This window comes from Macaca mulatta, chromosome 11 (genome assembly GCF_049350105.2).
Source record: "Macaca mulatta isolate MMU2019108-1 chromosome 11, T2T-MMU8v2.0, whole genome shotgun sequence".
Classification (NCBI taxonomy): domain Eukaryota; kingdom Metazoa; phylum Chordata; class Mammalia; order Primates; family Cercopithecidae; genus Macaca; species Macaca mulatta.
In genome coordinates this window covers 111,474,693-111,491,358 of record NC_133416.1, presented here as the reverse complement: position 1 = coordinate 111,491,358, position 16,666 = coordinate 111,474,693, and the positions used below count along the sequence as shown (strand labels likewise).

Here is a 16,666-nt window from a genome sequence, read left to right as displayed (position 1 = left end):
GGGGACCACTGGGACAAAAGTCAATTCATAATCCAATGCTTATTTTCTGGGACTGAAAATAAAGTTCATACATGTATTAAATCACAGACTCTTAAAACTTCCTTAGCCACTTAGTAACAGTTTTAGAAATAAAACATCTGCCATTTGTTACCAAAAAATGCAAGTTTTCCAGATTCAGAGAGTAAATCCTTACAAATCATGCTCCCTAAGCACTTAGTGCGTTCATCCTGCCCATCTCTTCTGATGTTACCTCTTTTACCTTTCCCATCCTTGAAGGACATGTTCATTTGCTTTATCTTATATTAGCTTAATTTGCTTGTTTGGTTATTGTTCTGTTTGGTTATTTTTCTCTAATTCACAGCAAGTTGCAAGTGACTTAAGTTTCCCAGGAAAATTTATATTTTTATAAAAGGCTACTTTTGGAACCAGAAGAAATTTCATATATTGAGATTTCCTGTCATATTATGGAGTATTTAGGGGCAAGAGCCTTCCTTGATGAAGGAATAGAAGGGTCACTGTAGAGGAGACAGACAACACGGTATTATTGAAATAACGTAGGCTTCAGAATTACACAGGCCTGTGTCCAAATTATAGATCCAGTATTTATATGAAGTTAGGGAAGTTTTTGTTGTTGTTGTTGTTGTTGTTGTTTGGGTTTTTTGTTTGTTTGTTTTTTCAGATGGAGTTTTGCTCTTGTTGCCCAGGCTGGAGTGCAATGGCGCAATCTTGGCTCACCACAACCTTTGCCTCCCGGGTTCAAGCGATTCTCCTGCCTCAGCCTCCTGAGTAACTGAGATTACAGGCACGAGCCACCACACCCGGCTAATTTAGTATTTTTAGTAGAGATGGGGTTTCTCCATATAGGTCAGGCTGATCTTCAACTTCCAACCTCAGGTGATCCACCTGCCTCAGCCTCCCAAAGTGCTGGGATTACAGGCATGAGCCACCGCACCAGGTCAATGTTAAGAAAGTTAATTGACTTTTCTGGGATTCAATTTCCTCATTTATAAAATATAGAGAATATCTTCCTTGCTGAGTTCATGTGAGTATAGGTGACTACACTTAACCCAGCATAGTCCATGTAAAACAGGAACTAACACTCTATATGTGGTAGTTATTATGTAATGCTCTCTGCGTTAGAGAACCTATCTTTAGAAACATCAAGTAATATGTCTTGCCACACAACTACCTCATTCCTCCTGACCCTAGAAATGAAACTTACATGCCAATTGCTCACATCTCCCAATTGCCATATATATTTCTCTGTCTAGTTGAATCCTTTCTTTGTTTTGTTTGTTTGTTTTTGTTGTTGTTGTTGTTGTTGTTCTGAGATGGAGTCTCACTCTGTCACCCAGGCTGGAGTGCAGTGACGCGATCTTGGCTCACTGCAACCTCCGCCTCCTAAGGAGGGTTCCAGCGATTCTCCTGCCTCAGCCTCCTGAGTAGCTGGGACTGCAGGCACACGCCACCACACCCAGCTAATTTTTTTTATTATTTAGCAGAGATGGTGTTTCACCATATTGGCTAGGCTGGTCTCAAACTCCCAACCACAGGGAATCCAGCCACCACAGCCTCCCTAAGTGCTGGGATTACAGGTGTGAGCCACCACGCCAGGCCCTTTCTTTGTATTCGTTTGGAGACTGAGCAGAGACTGTCAATGCCTAGGACTCTGCTTCCTTTAAGCTATTAGGCATGAAGTTTACCTCCTCTTCCTAATCTGGAGAGGCCCACTTTTCCTAATAGAAATGATGGTGCTGGCCACTAGGAGATTCTTTTTGTTTTTTGAAACAAGGTCTCACTCAGGAATCCAGGCTAGAGTGCAATGGTGCAATCAGAGCTCACTGTAACCTTGAACTCCTTGGCTCAAGCAATCTTCCTGCCTCAGCCTCCTGAGTAGCTAGAACTACGGGCTCATGCCACTATGCCTGGCTAATTTTTTAATTCTTTATTTTTGTAGAGACAAACTCTCACTCTGTTGCCCAGGCTGGTCTCAAACTCCTGGCCTCAAGCGATCCTACCACCTTGGCCTCCCAGTGTGTTGGGATTAGAGGCATGAGTCACCAACAGGCCTAGATTAGATTCTTAATAATGTTTGCCTGTGAGCCCTTGGGATTTTCTGACCCACAAAAAAGGAGCACCATGGTCCTAGAAAGAAACTTTCTGCTATACTCCACCAACCTTTCTCTCCCTGGGATTTCCCAGTAGCACTTTTCATGGATCTTTTACCTTTACTGATCTTTGTATGTCCCTGCCAAAATTTCTGAATGCATCTCAATTTATATTTAATTCAAATACTATGTGCATTACTTATCAGAAAGGAGACAATTTTGCAAAAACAAACTTACCATAAAACCAGCAAATACTGTATCTGTAACTAGATTCATGAGTAATAAGAAGAATAATTTCAGTAACAGGAAACTCTGGGTAATATCAAGGCTATAAACTAGGTAAAGGCTAAAGGTAAATATGATTAGCTCCAGGAGAGTACCCTATCTAAATGACTAGTGAGCTAGCAAGTGCTCACTAAACAATAAAAACCTCAAGGAAGACAAATTAAAGCCAGGTAGAATAAATAAAATAAAATGTACAGTCAGCAGCTATGATTTACATATTAAACAGAAACTTACCTGTTTGATCAAGTTCAAGCACAAAATAAGGAACACACAGAGATTTAAATAACTTCTTTACCTGGAAGAAGTCGAAAAACAAGGAGGAAAATGAAAAATGAGGTTATAACCAACAGGAGAATCTCTTATCCAGCTTCATTACTTCCTTTCTCAACCAGCCTTCACCTTTGAAAACTTCCCAATTCACTTTTATGTAACCCATAAGATTCTCCCTGTTGACAATAATGATATTTAAAAGAGTATTTGAAGTCTGTTGATTCTATTCAATTATCAATGATTCATCTGTATCGCTTCATAAGTTACATTTTATATGTTTAGTGACTCAGTCTACCTCATTATAAAATGGATTTAATACTATATTTAAAAAAGCATTGGAACACAATGTTTCCAAAGCATTATGTGGCAAACCTGAGAAAAATATATTCTTACAATAGTCAAAGTATTATTTTTTTTTTGGCTGAGTAATCCTCAACCAATAAATCAGTTACAAAAAAAGCTATTATGCCCTGAGACTGTTAAATAAAACAAACAAAAAATCATACGCTCATGGTTATACAAATTATACTGGTAAAAAACAAAATTTTATTTAAAAGTTACTTTTACCACTAGATAACATTTAAACTACTGACACAAGAGACTTTTATGTACAAGACACAAACAGCCTGTCAATAATTTAGGAAAGTTTAGAACCATATTCCTCCAGTTATACAATAAAATTTAAAAGGCCAGAGTAGCCTGAAGTTCACAGAGATGATCAATGAGGAAAATGTATTCTTGAAAAACAAAAAACAAAAAAAGTCTCATTCTAACCTTAACTACTAAAACAGTAGACTTCCTATTGTATAGAAGTACACTGGGAGATTTCTGTCATTTTTATAGGACCAAATTCAACATTTTGATAAAATGGGAAAATAAGTTCATTCAAACAACATCATTAGTCTTCTTTTTATTTATTTATTTATTTTTGAGACGGAGTCTTGCATTGTTGCCAGTGGAGTGCAGTGGCGCTATCTCGGCTCACTGCAATCTCTGCCTCCTGGGTCCAGGCAATTCTCCTGCCTCAGCCAACCAATTAGGTGGGACCACACCCAGCCAATTTTTGTATTTTTAGTAGAGATGAGGTTTCACCATGTTGGCCAGGATGGTCTCAATCTTCTGACTTCGTGATCTGCCCACCTCAGCCTCCCAAAGTGCTGGGATTACAGGCGTGAGCCACCATACCCAGCCAGTAGTCTTTTTCTTAAACTCTTTTAGATGGCACCTAAGCCCCAGTCTGAATCTGAATTCAGTTCCCCCCACCACTCTGAAACAGCTATAAGAAACAAATATTGGCCGGGCGCGGTGGCTCAAGCCTGTAATCCCAGCACTTTGGGAGGCCGAGACGGGCGGATCACGAGGTCAGGAGATCGAGACCATCCTGGCTAACACCGTGAAACCCCGTCTCTACTAAAAATACAAAAAACTAGCCGGGCGAGGTGGCGGGCGCCTGTAGTCCCAGCTACTCCGGAGGCTGAGGCAGGAGAATGGCCTAAACCCGGGAGGCGCAGCTTGCAGTGAGCTGAGATCCGGCCACTGCACTCCAGCCCGGGCTACAGAGCAAGACTCCATCTCAAAAAAAAAAAAAAAAAAAAAAGAAACAAATATTGCAATTCTGAAAAGGTGGAGAGGATTATCTTTGCACTTTAAAACCTCTTCACAGCCAGATGCATGCAAAACACATACAGTAACTAATGTGTTACGCAAGAGTGGAAAGCTGCATTATGTAGAAGTTAGTTTCCTTATGGGCACTTCCCAACTTGAATTAATGCAAATGACATTACTCATCCCAGAGAGAAATACACATTCATCAGACCAAGTACCAATATAAAAACAAAGTTTCTCAGCCGGGCATGGTGGCTCACGCCTGTAATCCCAGCACTTTGGGAGGCCGAGGCAGGTGGATCACAAGGTTAGGAGATCGAGACCATCCTGGCTAGCACAGTGAAACCCTGTCTCTACTAAAAATATAAAAGAATTAGCCGGGCATGGTGGCGGACGCCTGTAGTCCCAGCTACTCGGGAGGCTGAGGCAGAAGAATGGCGTGAACCCGGGAGGCGGAGCTCTGATTTACTCATATCCCACTTGTTAAATAAGATGATTAAATAAAAACTAAAGAAAATAACCTGGGAAAATTCTACTTCAAGGTAATTTAAATAAATAAATAAATGTGAACAGCTAAGTATATGAGTCGTATACCCTCAGAAGAAATTCACCACTTTACCAGGAAAAGCACCTAATCATCTTTCACGGCCAAAGACTAGAAAATTAATTTCAAAATTAACTGGCATCAATCTGAAAACAATCTGAAATCAACAAGGTAAAACCAGGGGATATTTATCTAGAAGACCTGACATACCCAGTGATTGTTTGGATAATGACATTAAATAAATTTGCCAGGATAACTATATGTTGTTGTTGCTGTTGTTGTTGTTGTTGAGACAGTTGCACTTTTGTTGCCCAGGCTGGAGTGCAATGGCGCGATCTCGGCTCACTGCAAACTCCACTTCCCGGGTTCAAGCAATTCTGCCTCAGCCTCCCGAGCAGCTGGGATCACAGGCCTGTGCCAACACACCCGGCTAATTTTTGTATTTTTAGTAGACATGGGGTTTCTCCATGTTGGTCAGGCTGGTCTCCTGACCTCAGGTGATCTGCCTGCCTCGGCCTTCCAAAGTGCTGGGATTACAAGTGTGAGCCACCGCGCCTGGGCAACTGTATGTTTAAATAAGCATGCAAATAGCTAACACAAATGTTATAGGAAAAGTTCTTCATTCCCAGGCTAGTTTTAATTAAGTAAAACTGGGGAAATACAGGCAAGGCTTTACATTTTCAGGGATAGGCAGGAGAGCTGGGAAATGAGGGAGTTAGTAGATTTCAGAGATAACAGTAAGAATAAGAACATTCTGGGGCATAATGGGGACTAAAAAAAGAAAAGAAAAAAAAAAAAATGATAGGTCAAAGAGACCTGGAATTGCAAGGAGCACACTGACTATCACTAGCAGCAATCCTGACTGCTAGCCCAACTCTTCATTCCAGAACTAGGGCAGGGTTAAAATTGGAATTTTCTGTTTACTTATTTATTTCATTTCTTAATTTTTATTTTATTTATTTATTTATTTAGATAGAGTGTTGCTCTGTTACCCAGGCTGTAGCTCAGTGGCACGATTTGGCTCACTGCCACCTCAGCTTCCTGAGTTTTAAGTGATTCTCATGCCTGTGCCTCTTGAGTAGCTGGGATTACAGGCGTTCACCACCACAACTGGCCAATTTTTGTAGTTTTAGAAGAGACAGGGTTTCACCATGTTGCCTAGGCTGATCTTGAACTCCTGGCCTCAAGTGATCTGCCTGTCTCAGCCTCCCAAAGTACTGGGATTACAGGTGTGAGCCACCACGACCATATGTATTTATTTTAGAGACAGAGTCTCACTCTGTCAGCCGGGCTAGAGTGCAGTGGCATAATCATAGCTCACTGTAACCTTGAACTCCTGGGCTCAAGTGATCCTCTCACCTCAGCCTCCTGAGAAGCTAGGATTACAGGCACATGCAAACCATGCCAAGATATATATATATATATATATATATATATATATATATATATATATATATTCTTTTTTTTTCCCCCATAGAAATAGAGTCTTGTTATGTTGCCCAGACTGGTCTCAAACTCCTGGTTTCAGGTGAACCTCTTGCCTTGGCCTCCCAAAGCATTAGGATTATAGGCATAAGCCACTGTGCCCAGCTCTCAATTCTTTAATAATGTTTGAAAATATAAGCAGAGCGATTGAATGCCTGGCACATAGATGGCACTCAAATGGTAGCTATTAATCCACTGATAGGATTAACTGTACTTAGCATTAAGTCAGGTATTTGTTGATTACCATTTAATCTAGCCTCAGTACTGACAGAAGGAAGATTAACCACCCGAAGTTAGTCCTGATAGGAAAAGGAAAAATGCAAGTAGTTATTTTCTTTAACAAACACTGATATAGTGTTTACTATGTGTCGAGTATATTCTATGGCTTTTATAAATATTAATTTAATCCTCCTAACAAACTTATGATATAGGTACTATTATTATCCACATTTTACAGATGGGAAAACTGTGGCACCACAGGTAAACAACTAAAGTCACATGCCTGATAAATCACAGAACCAAGATCCACACTCTGACTTTAGAGTCTAGGCTCTTAACCATTGTTTGGTAATGAAAAAGACTAGACAAGCACATAATTTCAGAACTAAGAAAACCCTCAGGCTGGGCACAGTGGCTCATGCCTATAATCCCAGCACTTTTGGAGGCCAGGGCGGGAGGATCATGACAAGGTCAGGAGTTCAAGACCAGCCTGGCCAACATAGTGAAACCCCATCTTTTCTAAAAATACAAAATTAGCAAGGCATGGTGGCCTGCACCTGTAGTCCTAGCTACTTGGGAGGCTGAGGCAGGAGAATTGCTTGAACCAGGAGGCAGAGGTTGCAGTGAGCCAAGATCACACCACTGTACTCCAGCCTGGGCAACAGAATGAGACTCTGTCTCAAAAACAAAAACAAAAACAAAACCCTCAATAAGCAACTAGTTCAAGCCCTTCATTTTAAAGATTAAAGAAAAGGAAGTGGCGGGCGGTGTGGGGGTGGGGGCAGTAGGTCCCAAAAGCAGACAAGAATTGCAGAACTAGATAACTAAGCCCCTAGAGGATTAAAAACATAGCAGTTTTCTAATGCCCAGCCCTCTTCTAAATTCTCTAACACTTACTACCTGTCCAATCATGTAGAATTTAGCAAGGGTTATCTGAGATCATTTTTCTTCTTAAGCCTATGTTCTGCCCTTTCAGTTGAGCTAAATCCCCAGGGATGGGACCTGTGTCTTCCGCCTCTTTGCAGTCCTACTCCCAATATGATGTCCTACAGGAAAGGCATCACTATCACATTGATTGGGATGAAGCCTAAGGTGGCATCGATGCATAATGTGTTCAGGAGAGAGACAAGGATGAAAGGGTCTCCCTACTTCAGCTGCCCAACTTCCTTTTTTTTTACTTGGGAAAAAAGTGCGCGTGTGCACAGGCACACACAGGCACACACACATGTGCGCAAAACGAGAGAGAGAAAGAGAGTCCAAAAAGCCCATAAGCCCATTTATTTCTATATAGGGCTTCCAGAATAAAAAGGCTTCTGAATTCAAGCTCCTTGAGATCTGGAAAGTCAGTCATGGGGCAGACAAGTTGAGAGAAAATTAAACTTAATAATAAATTAACCTCCCAGTGAACCTGGACAGATGGCCACTTATGTTTACCTAAGGCTCCATTGTGTAGGCCTAGAGCTAAACCTCAGTGACATGTAAATGCCCTCAGCCTTACTATGAAGCACCAGACAGATCACATTTGCCTTTCAATTCTCACCTTCATTAATCCTCCCCATGGCTGTAACCACTGACCTTTTCTCTTTGATAATCTAAGATTAAGAACCCAGTAGGAAACAGTTTATTCTTTGTGAAGTTATTTTCCCCATAATAAACCACACCATGAAGAGATATTTACCAAAATTTGGTAGTACCCTAAGTAACCGTTCCTTATGAAATATTCCCTACAGACATATCTGAAAGGACAGCAAATCAACTGGTTTGGTAACTCCCCCACCCTAACCTTCCCTGAACTTGACTACCTGAAAATATCTCATACTTCCCAAAAGCTCAGAAAGAGATTATTCAAGCAGTATTTTGTTATCAAAACCACATTTTACAATTACTCTAAAGCAAGTTATACCTACATACACTTTTCCTTTTTTTTTTTTTTTTGAGAAGGAGTCTCGCTCTGCTGCCCAGGCTAGAGTGCAGTGGCACAATCTCGGCTCACTGCAACCTCTGCTCCCAGGTTCAAGTGATTCTCCTGTCTCATCCTCCCGAGTAGCTGGGACTACAGGCACATGCCACCATGTCGGGCTAATTTTTGTATTTTTAGTAGAGACAGGGTTTCACCACGTTGGCCAGGATGGTCTTGATCTCTTGACCTTGTGATCCGCCCGCCTTGGCCTTCCAAAGTGCTGGGATTACAGGTGTGAGCCACTGCGCCCAGCCTGCATACACTCTTCCTAAAGGTGAAATCCAGTTCTTTACATTTGAGCTCAAAAGTCTGTCAAATTGCTACAATTCCATTTAAACCCCTTGAGTTTAAAGCCTTACCTCAGCACAGCGTGTGCATGTGGACCTACTGAAGATGACCACAGAGTGACCGTCTATATAGGCCTGAAGCAGGGCTCTGAGGTCTGCAGTGGCCGTGCTGGTGAATCCTGCTGGGTTCTCTGGCAAAGTTTTACCAGGGTGATGATCTTTAGCTAGAAGTAGTGGAAGTAAGGATGGTAATTATCACAAAGGAAAACATGATGATGCGTTTTCTAATATTAGGTTCACTCTAAAAGCATTACCATTTCAGTCCCACAGGCCAAAATAAGGAATCTGAGGAAGGAAGGACTCTAATGAAGATTACAGATTTAGTTCTTTCATCTGACTGGAACCTCTGACAAATTATTCAATATTCCTGACTCAGATCACACTCAAGATATGTTCTCAGGGGATCCTGCCAAGTAACAAGCCATAATCGGAAGCTTCCCTGATCGCAGGAAAATAAGTAACGGGTTCGAAATACTGAGGCCACATTTTATGCCATCTGTATTCCCAACAATGGTTTAAATGCAGAGAGGCCAAATGTCAGACAGATGTCCCCTTCCAACACAACCCTGCTTACAGACACAGGGGCAGACTACTCAAAGCAAGGTTTACACATTTTCTCCCAGGCTAACTCCTGGATAAGCAGACACAGGATCTTCAGGCAAGATGCAGCAAGATTGCAATAAAAATACTTTCTGCAGATTCTGTTTTCTCCTCAGGATTTTGTGCTGGCCCAATCAGGCATCAAAACAAACATGATCCAGCTTAGTGGTATGTTATCCCCACATGACAGCACTGTCATCCTGGGCGTCATCACCAGTCGAAACCACCAAGAGATTGCTACCTCCAGCTTGTAAAAATGTTTAAATTAGCTGTCTTCTTCAGGACCCACAAATAAACCAAGCTCAAGCCCACCCTTACACTTGCTCCTTAGGTGATTTCTTCTCATTTCTGCTGATCCAAGTAAGCCATTCATCCTTCTTCAATCTCCTTATCATCTTCATAGTTGGTATGTGTATTTATCCAGAACTGGACAGAGGGTTAATGTTTGTATGCTTCCTTTCATTTAATCCTTCTAGCAATATCGTTAGGTGGGTACTGCTACCATCATCCCCATTTTACAAACAAGGACACAGACTCAGAGAGGTTATGCAACGTCCTCAGGGTTGCACAGCTTACAATAAGTAATGGAGCTAAAATTAAAAGTTAGGTTATCATTCTCTAGAACCTACACTTTAAAAAAAAAAAAAAAACAGGTTTAAAATATAGAAGTCTTTTTGAAATATAGTTTTTAATTTTGATCAAGTCAAATATATCTTTTTCTTTTTTGCTTGTACTTTTGGTGTCATTGTCATATATAAGAAACTATTGCCTATTCCAAAGTCACAAGGATTTTACTTTTTTTCTAAGTGTCTTGTAGTTTTAGTTCTTACTTTAGGACTATGATCCATTTTAAGTTAATTTTCATGTGTTGTGTGAGGCAGGCATCCAACTTTCTTCTTTTGCATGTGGATAACCTGCTGTCTCAGCACCATTTGTTGAAATGACTAACCTTTCCCTATTGATATGTCTTGCCACCCTTGTCAAAAATCAATTGACCATAAATGTAAAGGTAGAGCCCATGCTTTTAACCAGTATGTTATACTGTCACTACACCTAGACTGATATTTAAATGGTGTTAATAAAATCAGCTAAATTCCCAAAATGTTTATTATTAATCATTATTATTATTAATCATTATCTCTAGTAAGCTTTCACTTTCATCATACTTTTGGTACTATGTGTTTTTAAACCATGAACATGTATTATTTTATAAAAATAGTTTTTAGAAAGTAGTTAATTTAAGAAATTTTTAAATAACCTCTATCATACAATGTCAATTTAGGGTCAACAACCAAGAGACTGTTTTATTATATACCAGACAATCAAATGTTACTAATCCTTAACATATGGATAGAAAAGTGAAAAGGAACATAGAAATATCCTAATATTTGAGATATAAGTGCTATGATCTGAATGCTTCTACACCTCTAAAATTTCTGTGTCAAAATCTTAACTCTCAAAGTGACAGCATTAGAAGGAGGGGCCTTTGGGAGGTGATTAGGAGCCCTCAAGAATGGGATTAGCACAGTTATGAAAGAAACTCCAGAGGGCCCATCTCCCCTTCCACCATGTGAGGACACAGCAAGAAGGTACCTACTGAGAATCAGGACGTGGGCCCTCACCAGACATGGAATCTACTGGCACCTTGATCTTGGACTTCCTAGGTCACAGAACTGTAAGAAATTGTTTTCCCTTGTTGATAAGCCTCCTAGTTTATGTTATTTTGTTTTACCAGCCTGAACAGATAAGAAAATGAGAAGTGGGTTCTTCTTAAAGAAAAACTAGCTTGTTGTAATTTCTCGTTTGTTGTAGTTTCTCTGGGCAGGGGGCGGTGGCTCATGCCTGTAATCCCAGCACTGGGAGGCTGAGGCAGGAGAATCGCTTGAACCTGGGAGGCAGAGGTTGCAGTGAGCCAAGATCACGCCATTGCACTCCAGCCCAGGAGACAGTGCAAGACCGTATCTCAAAAAAAAAAAAAAAAGAAAGAAAAACTAACATTTTGTGCCAATTAATTATAGGATCCCAGAAGAGCAATGGGACTTATTTGTCACAGAGTATACCAGACCAGTCTATACCTATAGTATCTGCCTTCCATAAGTGGAAGGGAGCCTGTCAATCCTTATTTGCATCTGAATAAGCAAGACTTCCTAGGTTTCATCCTTATCCTTAACCTACTGAACCAGACTTGCAAGGCAGGGGCCTAAGCATGCATATTTGTGTGTGTGGCCAGGTGCGGTGGCTCACGCCCGTAATTCCAGCACTTTGGGAGGCTGATGCAGTTGGATCACCTGAGGTCAGGAGTTTGAGACCAGCCCGACCAACATGGTGAAACCCCATCTCTACTTAAAATATGAAAATTAGCTGAGTGTTGTGGCACACGCCTGTAATCCCAGCTACTTGGGAGGCTGAGGCAGGAGAATTGCTTGAACCCAGGAGGTGGAAGTTGCAGTAAGCCAAGGTTGGACCACTACACTCTAGCCTGGGCAAAACAGTGAGACTCTGTCTCCAGTAAATAAATAAGTAAATAAATAAATAAACAAACATATTTATGTGTGTATATATTTATATATGTTCACATATGCATATACATATATTTTAAATGTTCACTGGTAGTTCTAATGCATACTCTTAATTAAGAACTATTGGACTAAAGCAACATAACACATGACTATAGCCTCATCGATGACACTTCAAAATTTTAAAATTAAACTCTAGTTCTCATTTTCTGTTCTCCATTTGTCTTATTTTAAAAAGTAATGTAGGCCGGGCGCGGTGGCTCAAGCCTGTAATCCCAGCACTTTGGGAGGCCGAGACGGGCGGATCACGAGGTCAGGAGATCGAGACCATCCTGGCTAACACGGTGAAACCCCGTCTCTACTAAAAAATACAAAAAAAACTAGCCGGGCGAGGTGGCGGGCGCCTGTAGTCCCAGCTACTCGGGAGGCTGAGGCAGGAGAATGGCGTGAACCCGGGAGGCGGAGCTTGCAGTGAGCTGAGATCCGGCCACTGCACTCCAGCCTGGGCGACAGAGCGAGACTCCGTCTCAAAAAAAAAAAAAAAAAAAAAAAGTAATGTAGAAGTAAACATTCCTCGTGGTAACATCTCAGAGAATGAGAATCACAGATTGTTAGCTTGGGAGAGATATTTGAGGTCACTAGGCCAACTGTGTTCATTCTACTGATGAGGAAACTGAGGTCCAGTCAGGTAATTAATTGGTATCAGCGTCAGAGCTGTCACACAAGCCTCCTGATTCCATAACGCCTTACTGACTCCTTCGATTTCATGGGATGACTGACTCTAAAAGCAGGTGACAATTCCTTACATAACATCTATGCCAAGGGCACCACCCAACTATTAGGCTCAGATATTTGCCAAGACACAGAACAGAGAAGGCCATCACAAGGAAAGGAATAACTTCTGTGATTAAGAAGAACTGCATTCTTACTGGGGAGGGACTGTTTATCAAAAAAAAAAAAAAAAAAAAGTACAAATAGATAGAAAGATAAATAGATAAGTAAATAAATCATAAGAGGTTAGCCACTACCTGTAATCAAAATCATCAGAATTTTTCCTTAAATTCTGCCTCTAACAAAAAAGGAAAATAAAATTTTGTTTATGTTTATCATTTGCTTATAATTTCCCCCTCAATTTTGAAATAAAATTTGAAGCAGCATTCAAAGAAATATGTTAAGTAAATGTTACAAGAACAGCACAGAACCAGGTAGTCAGTAAAACGCATATAAAACTGTAATGAGCCAGGCATGGTGGCTCACACCTGTAATCCCAGCACTTTGGGAGGCCAAGGTGGGCAGATCGCCTGAGGTCAAGAGTTTGAGACCAGCCTAGCCAACATGGTGAAACTCTGTCATAATGAAAAACACAAAAATTAGCCAGGCATAATGGCGGGTGCCTGTAATCCTAGCTACTCAGGAGGCTGAGGAGGGAGAATCATTTGAATCCGGGAGGCGTAGTTTGCAGTGAGCCGAGGTTGCGCCATTGCACTGCAGCCAAGGCAACAAAGTGAGGCTCTGTCTCAAAAAAAAAAAAAAAAAACTGTAATGATAAGTTGCTTCCATTTTGCCCCAACTTTTTTGCCTAAGATCAATTCCTAATATTTGGATCCATGAAGTACTTACTGTCCACTTGTAAAAACTGAAACTAAAGAGTAATAATAAAATAGGCTCCCTACTTGTTTTTATACAAGTAAACAGAGATCAGTAAAAGAGATTAGATAAGACCAGAAAGAGACAAATACAGAATCAGTTATGATTTTAAAGAAAGCTATCACGTGGCCGGGCACAGTGGCTCACACCTGCAATCCCGGCACTTTGGGAGACTGAGGTGGGCGGATCACGAGGTCAGGAGATCAAGACCATCCTGGCCAACATGGTGAAACTCTGTCTCTACTAAAAATACAAAAATTAGCTGGGTACGGTGGTGCACGCCTGTAATCCCAGCTACTCAGGAGGCTGAGGCAGGAGAACGGCTTGAACCCGGGAGGCAGAGGTTGCAGTGAGCCAAGATCATGCCACTGCACTCCAGCCTGGCTACAGAGCGAGACTCTATCTCAAAAAAAAAAAAAAAAAAAAAAATCACGAAGCAATAAAATATAATTTCAAAATAGTATGGTAATGATGACTTGATAATTTGGGGAAAAGTTTTTTCACTTTATTATTATATAACACAGCATATTAAATGGAACCTTTTCTATATCTCTAGTGAGTAACAACTTCCAAACTCAGAAGTAAATACAAACAAAAAGACCAACAGAGTATACTGTAAAATAATAATAGTTATTTGAGTTTTTTTCCCCCAAATCAATAGGTCTTTTATTGTATCATTTAAATATCACAAATAGGTCTTAGAAATCATCCGGCATCTTGTTTCTATAGCTGGACAACTCTTAGATCTTATTTATTAGCCTGCTGAATAGTTCCTTTTCAGAGACATAGATACCATCCCAAAATTTCCTAATATCCTTGTTTTTAACTGTTTGTGGCTTGCTGAATCAAAGCCACTGAATATGAAACAAGGTCAATGTCATTTCCTTCAAGGCTTAATTCATCTTTCTGGGCTTGAGATACTGAACAAGCAATACCTGGCCTCATCCAAACCCTGCGGATGTATTTTTCAGCCAAGAAATTTCGGATTTCAACAAGAGACCCATTCTCCTGGATAAGGACATTGATGGGGAAGTGAGCATACACAGACCTCATCTTGTAATGGAAGCCCATTGTACCCTTGTTACACCCTTCTGTGCATGACTACAAATAGTCTGAATGGTAGCCAGCTCCTTTCTGTTTCCCTACCATTTGTCAACCTGGTGCCTCTTTTTTTTTTCTGAGTTCTTTCTACATTGATGTGATTTGAAGTCCCTCCCCAGGTTTCCTCTGGGGCCCTTCACAATCACTGTGTGTCCCTTCAGAGTAATGTCAACAGTCTGATTGCTGAGAATGATCTTCATTCTTGCAGTAGATGCAGCAAAGAGAGATAATAGTTTTGTATAAGGTAAAAGAGCAGCATAGGGAAAATACTTATGGGAAAAAAAAAAGGAATAAAACAACAAAAAGAACTCCAACAAATTGGTAAGAAAACAACAGGACCACAAATGATAAAATGAATAAAGAACAAAAACAGCCAACTCATTAGAAAGAAAATAGCAAAGAAAATAGAATACAAGATCTATTTATTTTATTTTTACATCATAATGAGAAATGCAGATTCACATGATGGAATGTTATTTCTTACATACAAAAAAAAAAATGAAAACTCCCAGTGCTGATAAATGTACACTGAAGTGAGTCCATAGGGCTGTGTAACACAAGCTAATACTATTCTTTTGGAAAACAATTTGACAGTGTGGGTTAAAAAAACTCAAATGGCCGTACTTTTTTTTCTCTTTTTTTTGAGACAGGGTCTTGCTCCAACACCCAGGCTGGAGTACAGTGGCATCTCGGATCTCGGCTCACTGCAACCTCCTGAGATGGCCATACCTTTTAACTCAGTATTCATCTTTTTTTTTTTTTTTTTTTTTTGAGACGGAGTTTAGTTCTTGTTGCCCAGGCTAGAGTGCAATGGTGCGATCTCGGCTCACCACAACCTCTGCCTCCCGGGTTCAAGTGATTCACCTGCCTCAGCCTCCCGAACAGCTGGGATTACAGACATGCACCACCACGCCTGGCTAATTTTGTATTTTTAGTAGAGACAGGGTTTCACCATGTTGGTCAGGCTGGTCTCGAACTCCCAACCTTAGGTGATCCGCCTGCCTTAGCCTCCCAAAGTACTGGGATTACAAGCGTGAGCCACTGCGCCCAGCCTTAACTCAGTATTCTTATTTGTGACGATTGGCCTTTAAAAAAAAATCTAAAATAATGAAAATATTTATTCATAAGAAAGACCCCTACACCTCCTAGCCTTCTCTTAGAAAAAGCTTTCAGTAGTTTTTGTTAACATAGCTACTACCACCTAGTTAAAGGGGGATATTCCCAAATTCCCTTTCAATGAGAGTGCTATATAGCTTTAGGATCAATCATGTTAACTTTCTGTAAAACCCAGTGGAACAAAACAGGCAACAGGCCTATCAATAGTCACCATTCCCTACCTCCTGAACATGTCCATAACCTTTCTAGATCCAAGGACAAAGTTATACCTTGCCTCAACCTTTCTCTCTCCCAAGGCTAAGCTGCAACGAGGTTCTATCCCTGCTCTACAGCCTACACCCCTTTCTTTTCCCTACCTTCAATCCTTTCTTTTAATCTAATTATTACAAACAATTTCATTATAACATCTTTAGCTATTGCAAAAAATTAGAAACAACAAATGTCTGACATTAGAGGAATGGTTAAAGTACAGTAGCTCTCTTGTTCTAACCTTATTTAGTGGTTGCATACTATTCAAGATTCAAAATAATGTGGAAATAGTTTGACACAATGTTAGTTTTTTAAAAACCTAGAATACCAAGTCCTATGTACCATAGTTTTACAATTCTATGAAACTCAACATCTAGGTATCCTGAAAAAGAATGTGCAAAATGGTCATATTAGTTATATTGGTGTGACAGAATCATTCATGACTTTTCTTTCCTGTATTTCCCAAACTTAAAAAAAAATTAAAGTTGCATACCAGCCTATCACATTTGTTCCTGTCTCTGACTTCACTAAACTGAGAAATTCGTTGAAATCTTTGTACTCTTAGAGAAATAAAGCAAGATATTTGAACTGTGGGATTACTAAAGGGATTACTA

At 40.4% G+C, this 16,666-nt stretch overlaps 1 protein-coding gene and 1 pseudogene across 2 annotated transcripts in view; both read right to left on the bottom strand.

Moving 5' to 3' along the window:
• Positions 1 to 1,277: 1,277 nt before the first annotated feature.
• Positions 1,278 to 16,666, bottom strand: part of LOC144333003 (thioredoxin reductase 1, cytoplasmic-like) — a 90,574-nt gene continuing 75,185 nt past the window's right edge. For both annotated transcript variants that reach the window (XM_077954828.1, XM_077954827.1), the window contains 2 exons: positions 8,836 to 8,987; positions 1,278 to 2,688 (listed from right to left, as the gene is read on the bottom strand). In XM_077954828.1, the coding sequence (XP_077810954.1) occupies positions 2,605 to 2,688; positions 8,836 to 8,987 (236 nt within the window). In that variant the 3' untranslated portion in view covers positions 1,278 to 2,604. The remainder of the gene's footprint in view (positions 2,689 to 8,835; positions 8,988 to 16,666) is intronic.
• On the bottom strand, positions 14,334 to 14,913 carry LOC700570 (large ribosomal subunit protein uL6 pseudogene; annotated as a pseudogene).